We start from the raw sequence: 17,393 nt of genomic DNA on the forward strand, positions 1-17,393 counted from the left end.
ACAGTAATTGCACATTTGTTCAAAATCCAATTAAAAACTAGTTTAATTAATTCAACAACATTGATGAACTTTAGCCAGTGATACCAGCTTTTCAAAGTCTGAATATGATTTACACCTCCCAGTGCCCCCACCATTGCCTCTTGCCACCCCCTAGATCAGTGTTTCCCAACCTTTTTTGGGCAAAGGCACACTTGTTTTCATGAAAAAAATCTCGAGGCACACCACCATGCCAGATGGGGAAAGGTCACTTTTTACTTATGTAAAAAAAAATAAAAAAATAGTAACAGCATAGAAGGTAATGGTAGATGACTGTTAGGGTCTCCCCCCAAATGCAGAATTCTATTAATATCTTCCTTAGCGAGCCGCGTTAACCCCTGTAATGCTTTCTATAGAGTAAGCATAGGGCACACTGGGGGATGTGGAACGAAGGGGGCAGTGGGCCAAAAGAGTTTGGGATCTACTGCTTTAAACAGAAATAAGAGCCAGTGGGTTCTTCCTTTTTTAAAGTATCGTTTCAGCGGGGACAGCAGTCCGGATTTCCAAAAAGCGGCGCTTTTTTGCGTCTGAGCAAAGAAGAGAGAGGGGGGGGGAAAGAGAGAGAGATTGATTTGTGGCTGCGCAAAGGGGGGAGGAGCCCAGGAGTAAAAGTAGGAAGGACGAAGGGAGGGGAAAGGAAAGTTAATAGAAGGAAAGGCGGGTGGGAGAGAAAGAGAAAGAAAGAGGGAAGGAAGGGGGGAAGAGAAGTGGAAAGGAGGGAGACCGAGGCGGGGGAGAAGCGTCTGGAGAGTTGCTCCGAAGTTTGGGGGGCCGCGGGGGTGGGCGCGCGTCCCAGGAGGCGGAGGCCAGCCCGGGCTGGGAGCCGCGCCGCAGCCCGGGGGCGGTAGGCGGACCGCGGCTCCTAGGATGTGGAAAGGGGACGGCGGCGCAGGGGGAGGAGACCCGCACGGCTAGGGCAGCACGCAGGGGGAGGGGAGCGGGCCGGAGGCGGGCGAGGGGGGCCGCAATCTTGCGCGCCGCGAACATGGCCTCCTTCCCCGCGGGCCCCGCCGACCCCCCCGGCCGGGGAGGGCGGCGCGCCCCCGCCGCCGGAGGAGAGCAGAGGCAGGAGGAGGAGGACGAAGGCGCTGCCGAGGAGGCGCGCCAACTTCTGCCAACTTCGGCGCCCGCCCCGTCGCCGCAGGCTCCTCCCGGCCGAGAGCCAGAGGACGGCGGCGGAGCAGGAGGAGGATCGGGTTTGGCGACGGCTGCTGCGTCCTCTCCAAGCGCGGGGCTGGCCTCCGCCGCGCCCGATCCTCCGCGCTCGCCGTGCTTCTCGGCGGAGCAGGTCTCGTGCGTGTGCGAGGCGCTGCTGCAGGCGGGCGACCCCGGCCAGCTGGGCCGCTTCCTGGGCTCGCTGCCGCCAGGCGCCGTGCCTGGAGGCGCGCGCGCTGCTGGCCTTCCAGCGCGGCAACTTCGCTGAGCTCTACCACCTGGTGCAGAGCCGGCGATGGGATGTGGGAGGGAGCTCGCTCGCCGCCCCGCGTGTGCCTATGTGGGGCACGTTACAGCCCCATGACGTCAGCGCCACGCAGGCAGCCAGGCAGGCAGACGGCGAGAGCCCCGCGCTGGGCGGCCTCTCCTCGCCGCCGCCGCCCCGCCTCTCACTGCCCGACTCGCCCGCCTCCCTCCCACGGCACACCAGGCAACGTCTCGCGGCACACTAGTGTGCTGCGGAACACCAGTTGGGAAACACTGCCCTAGATAATCCCACTGCCTGCTTGGGGAATCACTGTTCTAGAACCTTGTTCCTTTTTAATGAGTGACAAAAATTTCCTAAGCATTTACTTTTAAAAATATTTCTGTTTAGGGCACCAGAACCACAAAGACCTCAAGCAAAGCCCCCTGAGGACATCGTTCGGGCAAACCACTACGACCCTGAGGAGGATGAGGAATACTATCGCAAGCAGCTCTCCTATTTCGACCGTCGGAGTTACGAAAACAAGCCTGCTGCCCAGGTCCCTGCGGGCCACTTGGCTGAGCCGGCTAAACCAGGCCATCTCCATAATCAGCTGAATTACACAAACTACCCTTCAAAGTAAGCCTCCCCCTCTTTTGCACTTCTGTTATCATTTCAAAGGTTCCCCCCTCTAATATCTGCAGATTCTAATAGAAATACTGTTTCCAGGGGATGGGGAGTTGCTCTCTTGGCAGGGCGGGGGGGGGGGGCAAATGTGGGATATAGACATATATAAATATGCTTATATGGGCATTTCTTTTCAAGTGAACACTGTGTATGGGTGTGGGTGTGTGCATGCGCACACTATTAAACATAAACCACAGAGCTAAGTCAGAAGCCAAAATGACAAGGCAGCTATTTGTTTCTTTTCAAATGAGGTTCTTTCAGAAATGGAAGACGGCAACATGAAGTTGGCCAAGTCTTTCCATCTATCATGCAAAAATGGGCCATGTTCATTGCATCCTGAAGCATGGGTTCACCCCTTTCTTGGGGGTTCTAGGTTCAAATAAAGACTGGATCTAAATCATCAGTTAGCATTTGCATAAGGCTTTAGAGTGTTGGTGAAAGTGACTTTGCAGTTTTAACCTGGAGTCCAGGTTGCACTTTGCTTGTATGCCTTCCACCTGCCCTCATCCCCCCAGATCTCACTGCTTATTGCTTCCTTGTTCACCTTCCATGCTTCACTTTTTCTGTCATGGCGCCATCTGCTGCACTGGGAGCAGAACCACAAGCAATATCGTGCTCATTGTGCACAGTACTGCACACAAGCTCAAAGCCACTATGGTGGTAAAGAGGGATAGTTGTGGGTCGCGGGGACGGGGACACAGCTGCCATTCCCCACTCCTGCTGGCTTTGAAGAGTTGCCCATCTTCCCCTGCTTCAGTTCCTGCTACATGAGCAGTACATGTGAAAAGGATCTAGGAGTCTTGGTTGACCACAAACTTGACATGAGCCAACAGTGTGACGCGGCAGCTAAAAAAGCCAATGCAATTCTGGGCTGCATCAATAGGAGTCTAGCATCTAGATCAAGGGAAGTAATAGTGCCACTGTATTCTGCTCTGGTCAGACCTCACCTGGAGTACTGTGTCCAGTTCTGGGCACCACAGTTCAAGAAGGACACTGACAAACTGGAACGTGTCCAGAGGAGGGCAACCAAAATGGTCAAAGGCCTGGAAACGATGCCTTATGAGGAACGGCTAAGGGAGCTGGGCATGTTTAGCCTGGAGAAGAGGAGGTTAAGGGGTGATATGATAGCCATGTTCAAATATATAAAAGGATGTCACATAGAGGAGGGAGAAAGGTTGTTTTCTGCTGCACCAGAGAAGCGAACACGGAGCAATGGATCCAAACTACAAGAAAGAAGATTCCACCTAAACATTAGGAAGAACTTCCTGACAGTAAGAGCTGTTCGACAGTGGAATTTGCTGCCAAGGAGTGTGGTGGAGTCTCCTACTTTGGAGGTCTTTAAGCAGAGGCTTGACAACCATATGTCAGGAGTGCTCTGATGGTGTTTCCTGCTTGGCAGGGGGTTGGACTCGATGGCCCTTGTGGTCTCTTCCAACTCTATGATTCTATGATTCTACATTTCCAGCTATTTCACTGACTGGAGAGCTACAAGTACAATGACACATGGTGATAGAATACATGGTGCCCCTGCAGCCAACCTTTAAATGTTCCTCCATTTTAAAAGCATGCCTTGTTAACTAGAGATAACCATGTACTTTATCCTCTTCTTGTAGAAAGAAAGCTTCAGGAGAAGAGATTGCATTCCTCTAATGCTGGTCTGCTTGTACCTGGGATAGAGCTGTTTTGGAGTGATGGGGCTGGTCTTGGTTGAAGCTGAAGGCAAACTTCAGTCTTGCACTCAAAGATACATAGGTGTATTTTTGTTAACCACTAACAGAAGAGCAGGCAGGCATCTCCTTCCACAGTTGCAGGATAGCTTACTTAACACAGCCTCCGAGATTTGTGCAGTTTGCCCCCCAGTTAGTCTGGTCCCATCCTGAGAACTATTCTCCTGGGCATTGATTGATTGATTGATTGATTGATTGATTGCCAACCCTTCACCCTAAGGTCCCAGGGCAAGTCACAACATTAAAAAACAGAAATAAGGTGGGTTCTAAAAATATACTCCAAAAAATATACACCTCAAGTGTTAAAAGCCAGAATAAAGAGGTATGTCTTCACAGCATCCACCAGAAATAAAATGAAGTGCCTGACAAGCCCCTGTGGGGAGGGAATTCCACAAGTTAGAGGCCACATGGTCTCTCCCAGGCCACCCCACCCCCACACCTCTGAGAACAGAGGAATGACCAAGAGAACCACTTTGCTGATCCCTGAACTCAGGAAGTTCTGTAGGGGAGGAGGAGATCTTTCAGATATTTGAGGCCTGAGTCATTTAGGGCTTTAAACACTAATGCAAGCGTCTTGATTTGGGCCCAGTGCAGCTGTTTTAAAATGGGTTATACGAGCTCTAAATGGAACCCCTGCATTTTGGGCCAGCTAAAGTTTCTGAGTTGTCTTCAGGGGCTGCGTTGCAATGGAAGGCATTGCAATAAATCAGTCTGGAAGTTATTGGGAACTGAGTACAGTGGTCGGGTCTTCTCTGCAGTGGCAATTATGCTTCTAGATGATGCTTCATGCACTTGTCAGCTGTAGCAAGAGGTGCAACAGAATATCATTGAATTGTACAGTTGGAAGGGACCCCAAGGGTCATCTAGTCTACCCTCCTGCAATGCAGGATTCTCAACTCAAGCATCCAGTGAAGGAGAGTGCACCACCTCCCTAGGGAAAATAAAAAAATTCCTTCCAGTAGCACCTTAAAGACCAACTAAGTTAGTTCTTGGTATGAGCTTTCGTGTGCATGCACACTTCTTCAGATACCAGATATCTGAAGAAGTGTGCATGCACACGAAAGCTCATACCAAGAACTAACTTAGTTGGTCTTTAAGGTGCTACTGGAAGGAATTTTTTTATTTTGACTATGGCAGACCAACACGGCTACCTATCTGTAACTGGAACCACCTCCCTAGGGTTAGGGTTCCACCGTCAAACTGCTTTTACTGTCAGAAAGTTCTTCCTATGCTTAGTTGGAATCTCCTTTCTTGTAACTTGAAACCCAGAAACTTTCTTGTAACTTGTGGTTCCCAGAACTGGACACAGTGCTCCAGGTGTGGTCTGACCAGGGCAGAATAGAATGGTTCTATTACTTCCCTTGATCTGGACACTGGACTTCTGTGGATGCAGCCTAGAGTAGCATTAGCTTTTTTGGATGCTGCATCACAATGTTGACTCATGTTTAGTTTGTGGTCCACAAGTTTATACAGACTTCGAACAACAGTGGGCCCAGGACAGAGCCCTGCAGCACTCCACTTGCCATTTCCCCCCCAAGATGACGAGGAACTTCTTTGGGTTCGGTCCGCCAACTAGCTGCAAATCCACCTAACAGTCAGCTCGTTCAACCTGCAAGAATATTATGGAGGACTTTGTCAAAAGTCTTACTGAAATCAAAATACACTGTCCACAACATTCCCCTGATCATCCAAGCTTCCATAAGAAAAAGAGAGATTCATCTGACATGACCTATTTTTCATCTTACATGACTTGTGTTGCTTCTCTCTGTCACCTTTGGAGGAAAGAGCAAATCTTTTCTTCTGTCATCACTTAGACATTCAACAGACCTGTACCTGAACAGATGGACAAAGAAGAGAAGCGTAACCTCTTCCTAGTGGTTTTATCTCTATCTTGGAAGAAAAGAAGGAATTCAGGATTATGGTCGACTGATTGCCTTGCTTTAAGGCAGCAATGGGGAGCCTGTGGTCCTCCAGATGTTGCTGGACTAGAACTCCCACCCACCCAATTTCACAATTGGCTGTGCTAACTGGGGTTGATAGGAATTGTAGTCCAGCATCACGTGGGGAGACACAAGGTCAGCACCCCTACTTTAAGTGAACCCCAGCCTGCCCATGGAAATTCACCAGAAAAACTGTTCTTAAAAGTCACTGCAAGGAATAGCCACAAATATCACTTGGAAGGCAAAGCAGCAACAGAGAACCCTGTAGCTGACTTATTTCTCTTTTCATCCCAACAGGGGGAAGCCAGTAGACGTGGAGCCTCTGGACAGGGCTGTTGGCGAAAAGCGCTATGAGCCAGTTCCTCAAGTGACAGCCCCTCCCCCTGCAACCCCCGGGCAGTACACCCAGCCGCAGCCTGTGAATAACCCCATTGTGTCTCTGCAGCCCAAGCCCACACTTGCGGAAGGTAGGAGAGGAGCCTCAAGGCTTGATTTATTGAATCGTTTGGGGAAACTTAGTTTACGAAGGGAACAATAATTCAGGTCATACAACTACTACTAAACAGCCCTAGTTTAAGAAAACCCCAACAAACAAAGCACAACTAGGAAAAGCACCACTAGTGTTTCTGAGTCGACGGGAGTGGGGTGGGGGGCTCTCTGGTAAAATATGATGTGGTCCTGTGTAATTTAAACTGGCTACATGGCTTCTGAGATTTAGCTAGCTACGAATGGCCTTGTCTTGATTTGATTTGAGTTTCCTATTCTCACGGCTGGTTTTATGGGGTGACATCCAAGGGTGGCTGCTCTTCAGAAGAACAGATCTGCTAGGGCAACAGCATGTCTTCTGCAGCTCCCCACGTATCCTCCAGATCAACTGTAGACAATCAAGGGATCCTGCCCCAAGCAGATTTGGAGTGGGTGTTCCTTGCAAGATGTTGGATGTTGACAGTGCATTTCTCATGTTTGCTGTTTCTTTTGAGGAGGGGTTGCATTGCTGTATGGGAGTTGTGTTAATGAATCTTTTACTGACTACTAGACGCGGGTGGCGCTGTGGGTTAAACCACAGAGCCTAGGACTTGCTGATCAGAAGGTCAGTGGTTCGAATCCCCGCAACGGAGTGAGCTCCCGTTGCTCAGTCCCAGCTCCTGCCAACCTAGCAGTTCGAAAGCACGCCAGTGCAAGTAGATAAATAGGTACCGCTCTGGCGGGAAGGTAAAGGGCGTTTCCGTGCGCTACTCTGGTTTGCTGGCCACATGACCCAGAAGCTGTCTGTGGACAAACGCCGGCTCCCTCGGCCTATAGAGCGAGATGAGCGCCGCAACCCCAGAGTCGGTCACGACTGGACCTAATGGTCAGGGGTACCTTTACCTAGATTTTCTTAAAAAAGAAAATATTTAATAGTTTCCCTTTTCAAATATATAAGACTAAACAAAGGCTGAATAAATGCACAACACCTCCAGACTTGTGGATAGTAAGAATGCCTCTCATAAGCATTTTAAATTCTTTGCCTGGGCAATGAAAACTATTCTAACTATTCTAACTGACGTAATGCCTCTTGTGGAATAATTCTACAATTTTTACTACTCATGGTTTATTTGGGGCAGTCAGTGATAGGGGGGGGAGGGTTGCTGTCAGACATAGGTGAAGAACTGAAGCCTTGCTCCTGACTACTAGACATCTGCAGTCAACCATGCTTCTAACTTCAGAGAACTGAGCAAGTATTCATATACTTTTGAGTGCATAAGGACTAAAGACCTCTTTTTAGATGAAAGCTGAGATTCTTAAATGAATTGCTACCACCCAGTAACAGCTACTTTTTCTTCTTTGTACACTCACAGAACGCAGCCGTTTCTGTGAAATATTTTGCAAACCTAAAAATGTTACCTTGGCATGCCATGTATTTAATTCTTTTAACATGTTTTGTTGCAGTCAACTCTGTGTCAGACTTTCAGAATTCCACCCTGTCCAAGCCCGAGCCGCCTCCACCTCAGAACAAGCCAGCTGCTTTCCGGTCTGCCAGCCGAGAAGACACCGTGCAGTCCACTTACTACCCTCAGAAAAGTTTCCCTGACAAAGGCCCAGTGAATGGGACAGAGCAGATCCCAAAGACGGTCACCCCTGCTTATAATCGCTTCACAACAAAACCTTACACAAGTGCTGCCCGGCCGTTTGAACGCAAGTTTGAAAGCCCAAAGTTTAACCATAACCTCCTGCCAGACGAGAATCTGCATAAGCTGGAGTTGCCATCCAAATCTCAAAATTCTCCCCAGCCAGTTTTAAAAGCACACAGCTCGGCTCAACCCCAGTCCGAGTTTGACAACACAATGGAGACGTTCTCTGTCCAGGCCGACAAACTCAAATATCAACCAAATAACATCAACGCTGTGCCTAAAGCCATTCCCGTCAGGTAAGTCATATTACTCTCCATGGGACTGTGTTGGCTTTGCAAAAGGGTTTGCCTCAATGCCTCCACTTAAAACAGTGGAGCTTGGGTAAATTTGACAGCTGAGAGAATCGCTGCACTTTGCCAGTTGTAAATTAAGCTTTCGTAAAACTTCACAACCCTTGGGGAGGGAGTATAGCCCCTTTGTAGACCACACACATTGAGTCCTGTTTAATCCAGTGTACCTGTGAGATCTCCTTACACAATATGTTTGGTTGGCCCTCTGTCAGGGAAGCTTCAGCTGCGATTCCTGCCTTGCAAGGGGCGGGACGAGATGACTCTTGGCGTCCCTTCCATCTCTACAATTCTATTCGATCTGCAGAACTGTCACTCCTGCAGTTGCCACATAATACTTGTTCCACATTTCTAAGAAATCAGTCTTGGATGTGGCAGCACCCACACTGTGGAACTCCCTGCCTACTGACCTCAGGCGGGCGACTGCATTGTATTCTTTTGGGCAGCTGCTGAAACCATTTTTCTCTAGGCAAGCCTGCCCAGATATGTGGGATGCTGACATGTGTTTCAATCTCTTTTTAGCTTATGGTTGATTTCATTTTTTTAATCTTTTAAGCAGCTGGGTTTTGATTATCTTATTGTTTCATTCTTTTTGAAAACTGCTTTGAGGTGTTTCCCCCCCCCCTTACAATCAAGTGGTATATACATTTTATTAAACAAACATATAAATAAATAAGACACACCCACACCCAGCATCTGTATTTGAAATCTTTTCAAGCAGCAGACCTGCAAAAGATCCACTACTTGAGATCCTGGAGGAAGTAGCTAGATGACGTACATACCATTTTTTGCAGTGCGGCATGATTTAATTTTATTTAAAAAGGAAGAATCCTATGGCCATATGGTCCCTCCTGTTTTTTCAAGGTGTGGATTGTCTGAAAGTACATTTAGGCAGACATAGGCTATTTATATTTTCTTGGATTACTAGTGATTGACAAGCAAGGGAAACAAGGATGTTAACTCTTCATTCTTTCATTTGGCAAGTTTCAATGAGAACTACTTAGCCTACTTACATGGAAAATATTGCAGTTCTTTTGTCTTCTCCAGCTGGATTTAATGTTGTATATTATTTTAGTGCTTTTTTTGTTTTTGCGTGCAAATTCTGCCCTTCTCCCCCCCCCCAGTTATAGTTTACAAATTTAAATAATAAAAAAACCCCCAGCATTTGTAGTATATTGCATAGTATGATTCTAAACTCTTCTGCTTGTTCCTGTGCTTGCTCTAACCAGCTGATCAATAAAGTCATTTCCTCATGGAGGAGGAGGATAGGGTGGAGCTGGTTCATGCGTCCTAATAATGGCTGCTCTTAGAATGAGCTGGTTGGAAGAAGGGGAGATGGGCAGGCTGGCAGGGCAGGCTCAAAAGAAGCACCATTGTTTCCTCTAGCCCTGAAGTTACAAATGCAATACAGTGGTACCTCGCAAGACGAATGCCTCGCAAGACGAAAAACGCGCAAGACGAAAGAGTTTTCCGTTTTTTGAGTCGTTCCGCAAGACGAATTTCCCTATGGGCTTGCTTCGCAAGACGAAACGTCTTGCGAGTTCTTGCGAGTTTGTTTCCTTTTTCTTAAAGCCGCTAAGCCGTTAATAGCCGCTAATAGCCGCTAAGCCGCTAATAGCCGTGCTTCGCAAGACGAAAAAACCGCAAGATGAAGAGACTCGCGGAACGGATTAATTTCATCTTGCGAGGCACCACTGTATCACCTCTCTCCTTCGTGACAGCAGAAATAATTCTCTATGTTTGATTTTAGTCCTTCTGCTTTGGAAGATGACGATGAAGAGGATGGACACACTGTAGTAGCCACAGCAAGAGGAGTTTTTAACAGCAATGGTGGTGTGCTCAGCTCCATAGAGACTGGCGTTAGCATTATTATACCACAAGGAGCCATTCCAGAGGGGATAGAGCAAGAGATCTATTTCAAGGTCTGCCGAGATAACAGTATCCTCCCTCCTTTAGACAAAGAGAAAGGTGAGCGCTTTCATAATATTCACATCTTCTTCAGTGCCTTTTTCAGTTCCACGTTACCCATGCAAAAAAAGATTCTGCCAAGCTGTTGGGTTTTTAAGAGGAGGAAGGGAAAATGGAAAGTAGTTCTTTCTCATGATCCAGGAGGACAGCTGGAAACCCCATGGGAAGACACCCCCCCTGCCGCTTTCTCTGGTGGTGGGAGTAAGGACTCAGAAGGAACATTTCGGAGTGGAGACAGGGCTTTGCCCTTTCCTTTTTTGCTAGTAGTGGAAGATCCTCTCAGAAAACTCAGAAAATGTCAAACAGCTTGACTTCCAACTTAGCAGGCAAAACAACTAACTTGGAAGATGATGGGCTCTCCTTCATTGGGGTTTTTACACAGAGGTTTCCTGGGGAGGCTTTAGCTGTGATTCCTGCACTGCAGGGGGCTGGGCAAGGGACAGGGGAACTTGCCTCCTAGATATGTTGCAGTACCATAACCCTGCAACTTATGCAGAGGTTACTTTCCAGGGATTATGCCTACAGCCCAAATTGTGTCTAATCAAAACACATTGGGTTGAATGGCGGGTAGGATTGACAAAGTCTTTTTTCCCAGCTGCCCGCCCCCTTTCTGCCCCCTTTGTTTGTCTGTTTGCCAAGTGCATAAAGCTAAATGTGCACAAGTTCAGTGCATGCAAGTTGTGGGGTTACTGCATGACTTAGAAGTGTGCAAGTGGGCCTGGAGTTTCCCTGATCACCTCTTTAAGCTTACTTCAACAAAGAGTTGCCCTCGTAGAAAGGCTGCCATCCTTTGCAGTCTGCCGTTATGCTATCTTCTCAATCAATCTTCCCTTAAAGCTTCAGGGGCTGCTGGGTGACTCACCAGCTCCACCTGTCATGGCCACTCAGGGAGGCCAGGAGGTGATCCCAAGAGTATCTGGAGGGCCACAGTTCACACCTCTGGTGCAGATAGCATTAAGTACAAGAAGTGTTATCTCTTGCAAAACTTGTCCTTTTTGTCTGTTTACCACAGGTGAAACGCTGCTCAGCCCTTTGGTCATGTGTGGGCCCCATGGACTAAAATTCCTGAAGCCTGTGGAGCTGCGCTTGCCACATTGTGCGTCTATGACCCCTGATGGTTGGTCTTTTGCTCTAAAATCCTCCGACTCCTCGTCGGGTATGCTGTCCTCCCTCTGTCCTTTTGGGGCTTTTGGGTGCTATCGTATAATTTAAAACTCGCCTGACTGAAGGTGACACTGTGTAATATAAAGATATTACTAAATCACTGTATTTGTGTCAGCTCTCCATTTCATTTTCATTACAAGTGTCTTTCTCACACTTAACTCATGATGCAAAATCATTGCAGAAAATCATGATTGATAAACCAGAATGGCAAGGTAGATAATATAATACTATACTATTGTCATTGGTCCATTCAGTAGTACAATTATCTACCTTGTTTCCTATTTCTCACACTCTTCCTGTCTTTCTATCTCTTCCTGTCCTCCTTTCTCTCTCTCTCAAGGACTAATACTGCTGCAAAACACTTTTAAGATGAGAAAGTCACACTTTCCTTTATTTTTTGGGTAAATTGCCTAAGGAATTCTGATTGGGCTTTGTAACCACATATTCACATCTTTTTTCCTTTATTGACCATAGAATGCTGTAGCAGTCCCAGTATACTGAACTTGAAGCATTAATATTTTGGATAAGCTTCCTAATGCAACAGCTGCTTATGTATAAATTTGACCTTTCCAAGGGATGGAAGCCTCTCTTGGCAGAAGAAGCCCATGCAAGCTCAGTGCCAACACATTTGGGCTCTCCACACAAATTTGTGCTCTCTTCTAAATTCTGAAATGTTATGGAGAGGTGGTCCTCTGTTTCCCCCCACCCCACCCTATAGTTGAGACACACGGATATATCCCTGCACTGCCCCTTTTCCCATAGCTATGACAGCTGCCCCCTTCACTGAAGGGCGGGGGAAGCATTGCTGGTTTTAAAGCCTAGTGACAAAGATAAAATTTCGTGAAGTGGCTGCAAAGTCACAGCCTTGAGTGAAAAATGAGTGTCTTCTGCATATTAGACAAAAAAATGTTCTCAGCCACATAACAAATAACCTCTTTGACACCCTTAAATGTATACATATCTGTATATGGTATATAAAAGCAATGTACTTATGTGTACAGTATTTAAAAATGTATTCATATTTGTCACTGATGTATCTATCCTTTTCAATGCCACTGTGTCAATGCGCCAAAAAAAAAAAGTTAGGACATCAGACGCTTCTCTGATGGGGGGCGGGGATCCAGTTACCTAGAGAAATCTTGGCCGGTTGACTATTGCTGGTGTGCTATGCATGTGTTGCATGCAGCTGTTTAACTGTGTAAGCAAAAGCAGAAAGTGCTAAAAATGGACAGTTTCAAGTAATAAGGATCCAAAGTTTTGCCATTTATAATCCATATAATTCCTTCAAACCGTGCTTTTCAGTCATTATTTTGTAACAGATGAACCTTATCATGAATTTACTTGAAATGAAAAGAAAGAGGGGAATATGTTGGTTCTTCCAAGTAACCTCTGCTATTGTGCTAAAGATCTTCTTCCTTTCCGAGTTAGAGTCTTATTTGTCTGTGCTCATTCGGCAGGTGTGTGTGTGTTAAGGGGGTCACCTCTTTCTGTCTGTATCGGAGCTATACATCCCTTGCAGCTAACATAGTTAAATGTGGTGTTATATCAGTAATCTTGCTCCTTGAGACAAACTTCACAATTGGCCAACTCTGTCTTCTGATGTGTAAGCCATACTGTGTCTTAAATAAATACTTGTTTTCTCTCTTTTTCTAAAAACAAAACAAAAAACTTAATTGGTTATGGGATCTCTTTCTCGCTCTTTCTTTCTCTTAAGCTTTTCCTAACATGTTTTCCATTTTCTGTCCTTTGAAAAGAACATTTGATTATACATACTAACCTCTTCTGCAACACATTTTTTACAAAAAAAAATCAAACGTACTGGCACATTATGCTAAAATATGTTACCTTGTTTCATCTCATTTCATGGAGTAGAGGGGGCAGCTAACTCCCAAGTTAAATGGGCCAGAGCACAAAAAGTTAATTCCTGAGTACTTAGTATATTAAGCTGTTTTAGGTTGAGCCTTACTGTAACACTGCCACAAACTAGCCTCACATTTTTCCAAGTCGCCGGCACAAAAGTTTGGCTTTTGCATTTTCAGACTATGGTTTCACTGTATGTAGTAAACAAATTATGTGAATATAGTTTATCACCTGTCAGGCTATACCAGCCTTCCCCAACCTGGTGCCCTCCAGGTGATTCAGTCTACAACTCGCATCAGCCCAAGCCAGCCAGCAGAGCTCTGCATCACCTGAAGGGCAGGTGGGAAGGTTGGACCATATTTCTGTATTACAACAAAGGAAAGGTCTTCTTTACTGACAGTTTTAAATCTAGCTTACACATAACAGTTTCTCCCAAAGACATTCCACTTGAAGTGTGTTGTTTATATTTAAAAGGACTGAATTTTTATTTTTGTATTAATGAAATGCCACTGTGTTAACTGGGACAACTCCACTGGCTGGCATAACTTAAAATGCAAACCAGATCACTGAGTATGCCAACAAATTCTCAGCGAATCATACTTCTCTAGGCTCCACATCAGGTGTTGTCTTCCTTCCAGCACATTGGTCATTGTGTGCATCATGTTCGTTTCCATGGGTTACTCAAAAGAACTGTGGGACTTATTTGTCTTCTGTAGGTCTCATAACTTATATATGTGATCTGGAGTATTAATATCTAGCCTTGTTTAATACCAAAAGATTGCAAGAGCTTCAATGTGAGAGTGTGTCTTGATGCGCATATATTGATTAAAAAAGCAGTCTCCACCCACAAAATTTCACACAGCGATTGTATTGAACTACAGGTGATCAATAATACCTCCACATGGAATGATGTGGTAATTAAGGAAAAGTTGAATTAATTTTCTCAGGATTCTAGTTTATATAAGTGGAATGATAACTTCATGTATCCTGTTTCTCTTTGCCCAGAAGTAGATCCTGCTTTGTTCAGTGGGGTCTACTTTCATGTAAACACACACAAGGACTGCAGGCGTAGACTTGGAGTGTACAGTTCAACGTGGCCCATAAGATGCCTCCTTTACCCACCTCAGATTTGCAATAAACCTTACCTCCTCTGCCCCCCCCCGGCAAGAGAAGTTCGCTTTTTAAATTAGTGCTGTACTTGCAACCCCTAAATGAGGTCACATATGTTGAAGACTGCACAGGCAGCCTTAAAAGGACAGGAAGCCAGGAGGAGGAACCTGTGACCCTCCAGATGTTGTTGGACTCCAGCCCCCATCCTCCCCAGCCAGCCTGGCCCAGTGACCAGGGGTGATGGGAGTTGTGGCCTAAAGCCTATATGGAGGGCACCTGTTTGGGGAAGGCTGAGCTATTGCCTGTAGCTAGCCTGCTTCACAGTGGACTTGAGACAGTTTCTCCCCGCCCCCCATTACAGTTGTTTGGGGTTTTTTGTGTTTGCCCTATGATGAAATTTAAGGTGTAGCTAGGTTGTCCGTAAGCTTCCCCTGCAGGTGCTGAAGTCCAAAACTGGTGCTTTGGGTATTCTTCAAGAGTATTCACATGGTGGACTTGGTTCATGTAGCCTGGTAGCCCTTGAATCCCATAGTTTGTGACATGGAAGTCTCAGGGTTTGATAGCCATCCAAAATCCTTCTTTCACCATTGTGTTTATGAATCAATCTAATTGTTAGATTCTCAGCCTCTATGCCTTAACAAAGCTCTTTCTGGCTACCAGGAGAGAAAAAAATCATACTATGTGGGTCTGCAGGGTGAGTTCAGAACAGGAACTTACATTAATGGCCATCTACCATGGGCATAATTCCTTGGAGATGTTCACTTAAGAAAACGTTTAGAGCAGCTAAATTAAAAGTGTGGGTTCCTGTATAAAACGCGAGGCGATCTATACTTCAAAACATATTCTGGTTAGCTTTAGAGGTATTGTTATCCAAGATGCTCCACCTTTTGATGATGGATACTAAACTACCACATTGTTTTCCTCCCACAGGTGATCCCAAAACCTGGCAGAACAAGTCTCTTCCCGGGGATCCAAACTATCTTGTTGGAGCAAATTGTGTTTCGGTTCTGATAGATCACTTCTAACCCTTACGTTAGCTGACCAAACCAAGATTTTAAAAGCAAAGCAAAACAAAAACACCTTGCCTAGAAACTGAACCAATCTTTTTTCAAGTATTAAGAGTTATCTTAGTGTTAAGCAATCTTTGCTTTGACTAACAATGGATAATGAGCCACGTTCCTGAACCATGGTCAGGGTTTATGCTATTAAGCAGCAGGGCAGATCAGCCAGAGACCAAGGCAAGGTTCTTATGGGTTCCCTCTGGCTTTCCTTAACTGGACACTTCAAAGGCATCATAGCTTAAAACTCACTGAACTACCACTGAAGCAATGCAAATCATTATTATTTTCAGATGGCATTTAGTTAGCGTTCCACTACTGAATTAGGTCTTTTTTCTTTCTAAAGCTTTTTTCCCCTCTCTCTCTTTTTTATATAAACAAAACACTTTAATATGTGTGTTCAGAATATGCAAAGACTCTTTTTCTTTTTTAAAAAACAAGTACTTTTTTAATGCATTTTGCCCACAAAGTGGAAATTAAAAAATTGGCCAGCACAATATAGAAAATCCCCCCTCTGTTGAGAAGGGAGAGTTACATGCACGTCTACTTTGATTGTACATGAAACACATTTTTTTTTCCTTTTGTTATGGGAAAGAGCGCATGTGGTATGACTATGGTTCATTTGCCTCTGTGGATCTGTAAATTAACCACATCTACAACAGACACGTTAACCAGCAGCCTTACCCTCATGTTTTTACTAGTCTTAGCTGTCATCGTAGTTCTCCGTACTACTAAGTTTGTATGGCTTCTGTGCTTACTTAGATTAATACATATTGAGAGGGGTTGAAAAATTAATTCATTTTGTGAACTTGCTGGTTTAGAGAAAGAGAGAGGGAGAGAACTAGGCACACTTGTTTTTGTGTGGATCAACCAGAGGGGAAACCTGAAGAACATGATGGTATGTTTTCTGCTATGCATTTTGAAAATTTATAGATGTTATAGATTGCTTGTATATAACTCGTGCAGACCACTTTTGTTCTTGGTTTGTAAATTAACTTTTATAAGCTTTACCTTTTTTATATATATAAATATATATAAAAATACAAAACAAACGTTTCTTAATATCTTTGTATTCTCATACCTTTTGAGCCTTGAACTTTGACATCTTGCAGCAATAAAGCAGCATTTCTACAGTACGTGAAAACAAGGACTTTTTAAAAAAAGAAAATGCACAAAGTTATTACCTTTTTAAGTGCTGCATTTAAAGACTAACTCAGAAGTCTATAGTTTGATTACATTCTTGGAGAATAAAAGTATCCCTACTGTAATTTGTGATAAGGATGCTGTACTACGTGCCCTGAAATGTATTTTTTTACTAATAGACAATTTATTATGGCACATCAGCACTATCTCTGTTTAGATAATATTCCACTGCATTCTGTTAATCAGTTATTTAGCTATTCAGGTGTGGCTGATTTTTTTCTTTCTTTGCCGTTATTAAAAATTACACATTTCTAAGTATACGGAATAAAAACTGTTTTTAAAATAATAGAATTCTAGAATCTTCTTGTTTCTGTCTGAAATGCATGCATGTGCACACCTGAAGATTTGGAGGTCCTGATTCACTAAACTTTTACCTTGCATCATGAATACAGTTTTATTCAGTTCAAGACACATTAGAGTACAAGGCTTAATGCACAGTTGGAGTGAACCTGACTGAGCTGTTAAGGCTCTCCTAAAAAATAGTGTTTTGTTGTTGTTTTTTAAAAAAGATGTATCTAGCAATGAGACTTCTTATATTTATCACATTAAAAATCCGCTTAGTCCAAGCATGTTTGCACACTGTCATGTCTATCTAAAATTACAAATTTTATTCTTGTACTAAGAAGTGAAAAGTGTTTTTTTAAAGGGAAGAAACGGAAGCAATTAGGTAAGTGAAACATGTTTTCCAAGTAAGAGATAACTTGCTCTACCCAATAGGTAGTCCTTTTGCAGTTTCCCTCCCTGCTCTTTCCAGACATTGCACTATATCATCTATCTATCATC

General features: G+C 44.9%; 1 protein-coding gene across 10 annotated transcripts in view; it reads left to right on the top strand.

Moving 5' to 3' along the window:
• TJP1 (tight junction protein 1) overlaps positions 1–17,176 on the top strand; it is a 378,072-nt gene extending 360,896 nt beyond the window's left edge. For 7 of the 10 annotated variants that reach the window (XM_081170487.1, XM_081170491.1, XM_081170492.1 and 4 more), the window contains 6 exons: positions 1,847–2,074; positions 6,087–6,256; positions 7,719–8,196; positions 9,998–10,215; positions 11,228–11,371; positions 15,280–17,176. In XM_081170487.1, the coding sequence (XP_081026613.1) occupies positions 1,847–2,074; positions 6,087–6,256; positions 7,719–8,196; positions 9,998–10,215; positions 11,228–11,371; positions 15,280–15,374 (1,333 nt within the window). In that variant the 3' untranslated portion in view covers positions 15,375–17,176. The remainder of the gene's footprint in view (positions 1–1,846; positions 2,075–6,086; positions 6,257–7,718; positions 8,197–9,997; positions 10,216–11,227; positions 11,372–15,279) is intronic. The other 3 variants (XM_081170490.1, XM_081170488.1, XM_081170489.1) reach the window with 2 other exon arrangements.
• Positions 17,177–17,393: the final 217 nt, after the last annotated feature.

This window comes from Podarcis bocagei (genome assembly GCF_964188305.1).
Source record: "Podarcis bocagei genome assembly, chromosome: 14".
NCBI classification, from domain to species: Eukaryota; Metazoa; Chordata; class Lepidosauria; order Squamata; family Lacertidae; genus Podarcis; species Podarcis bocagei.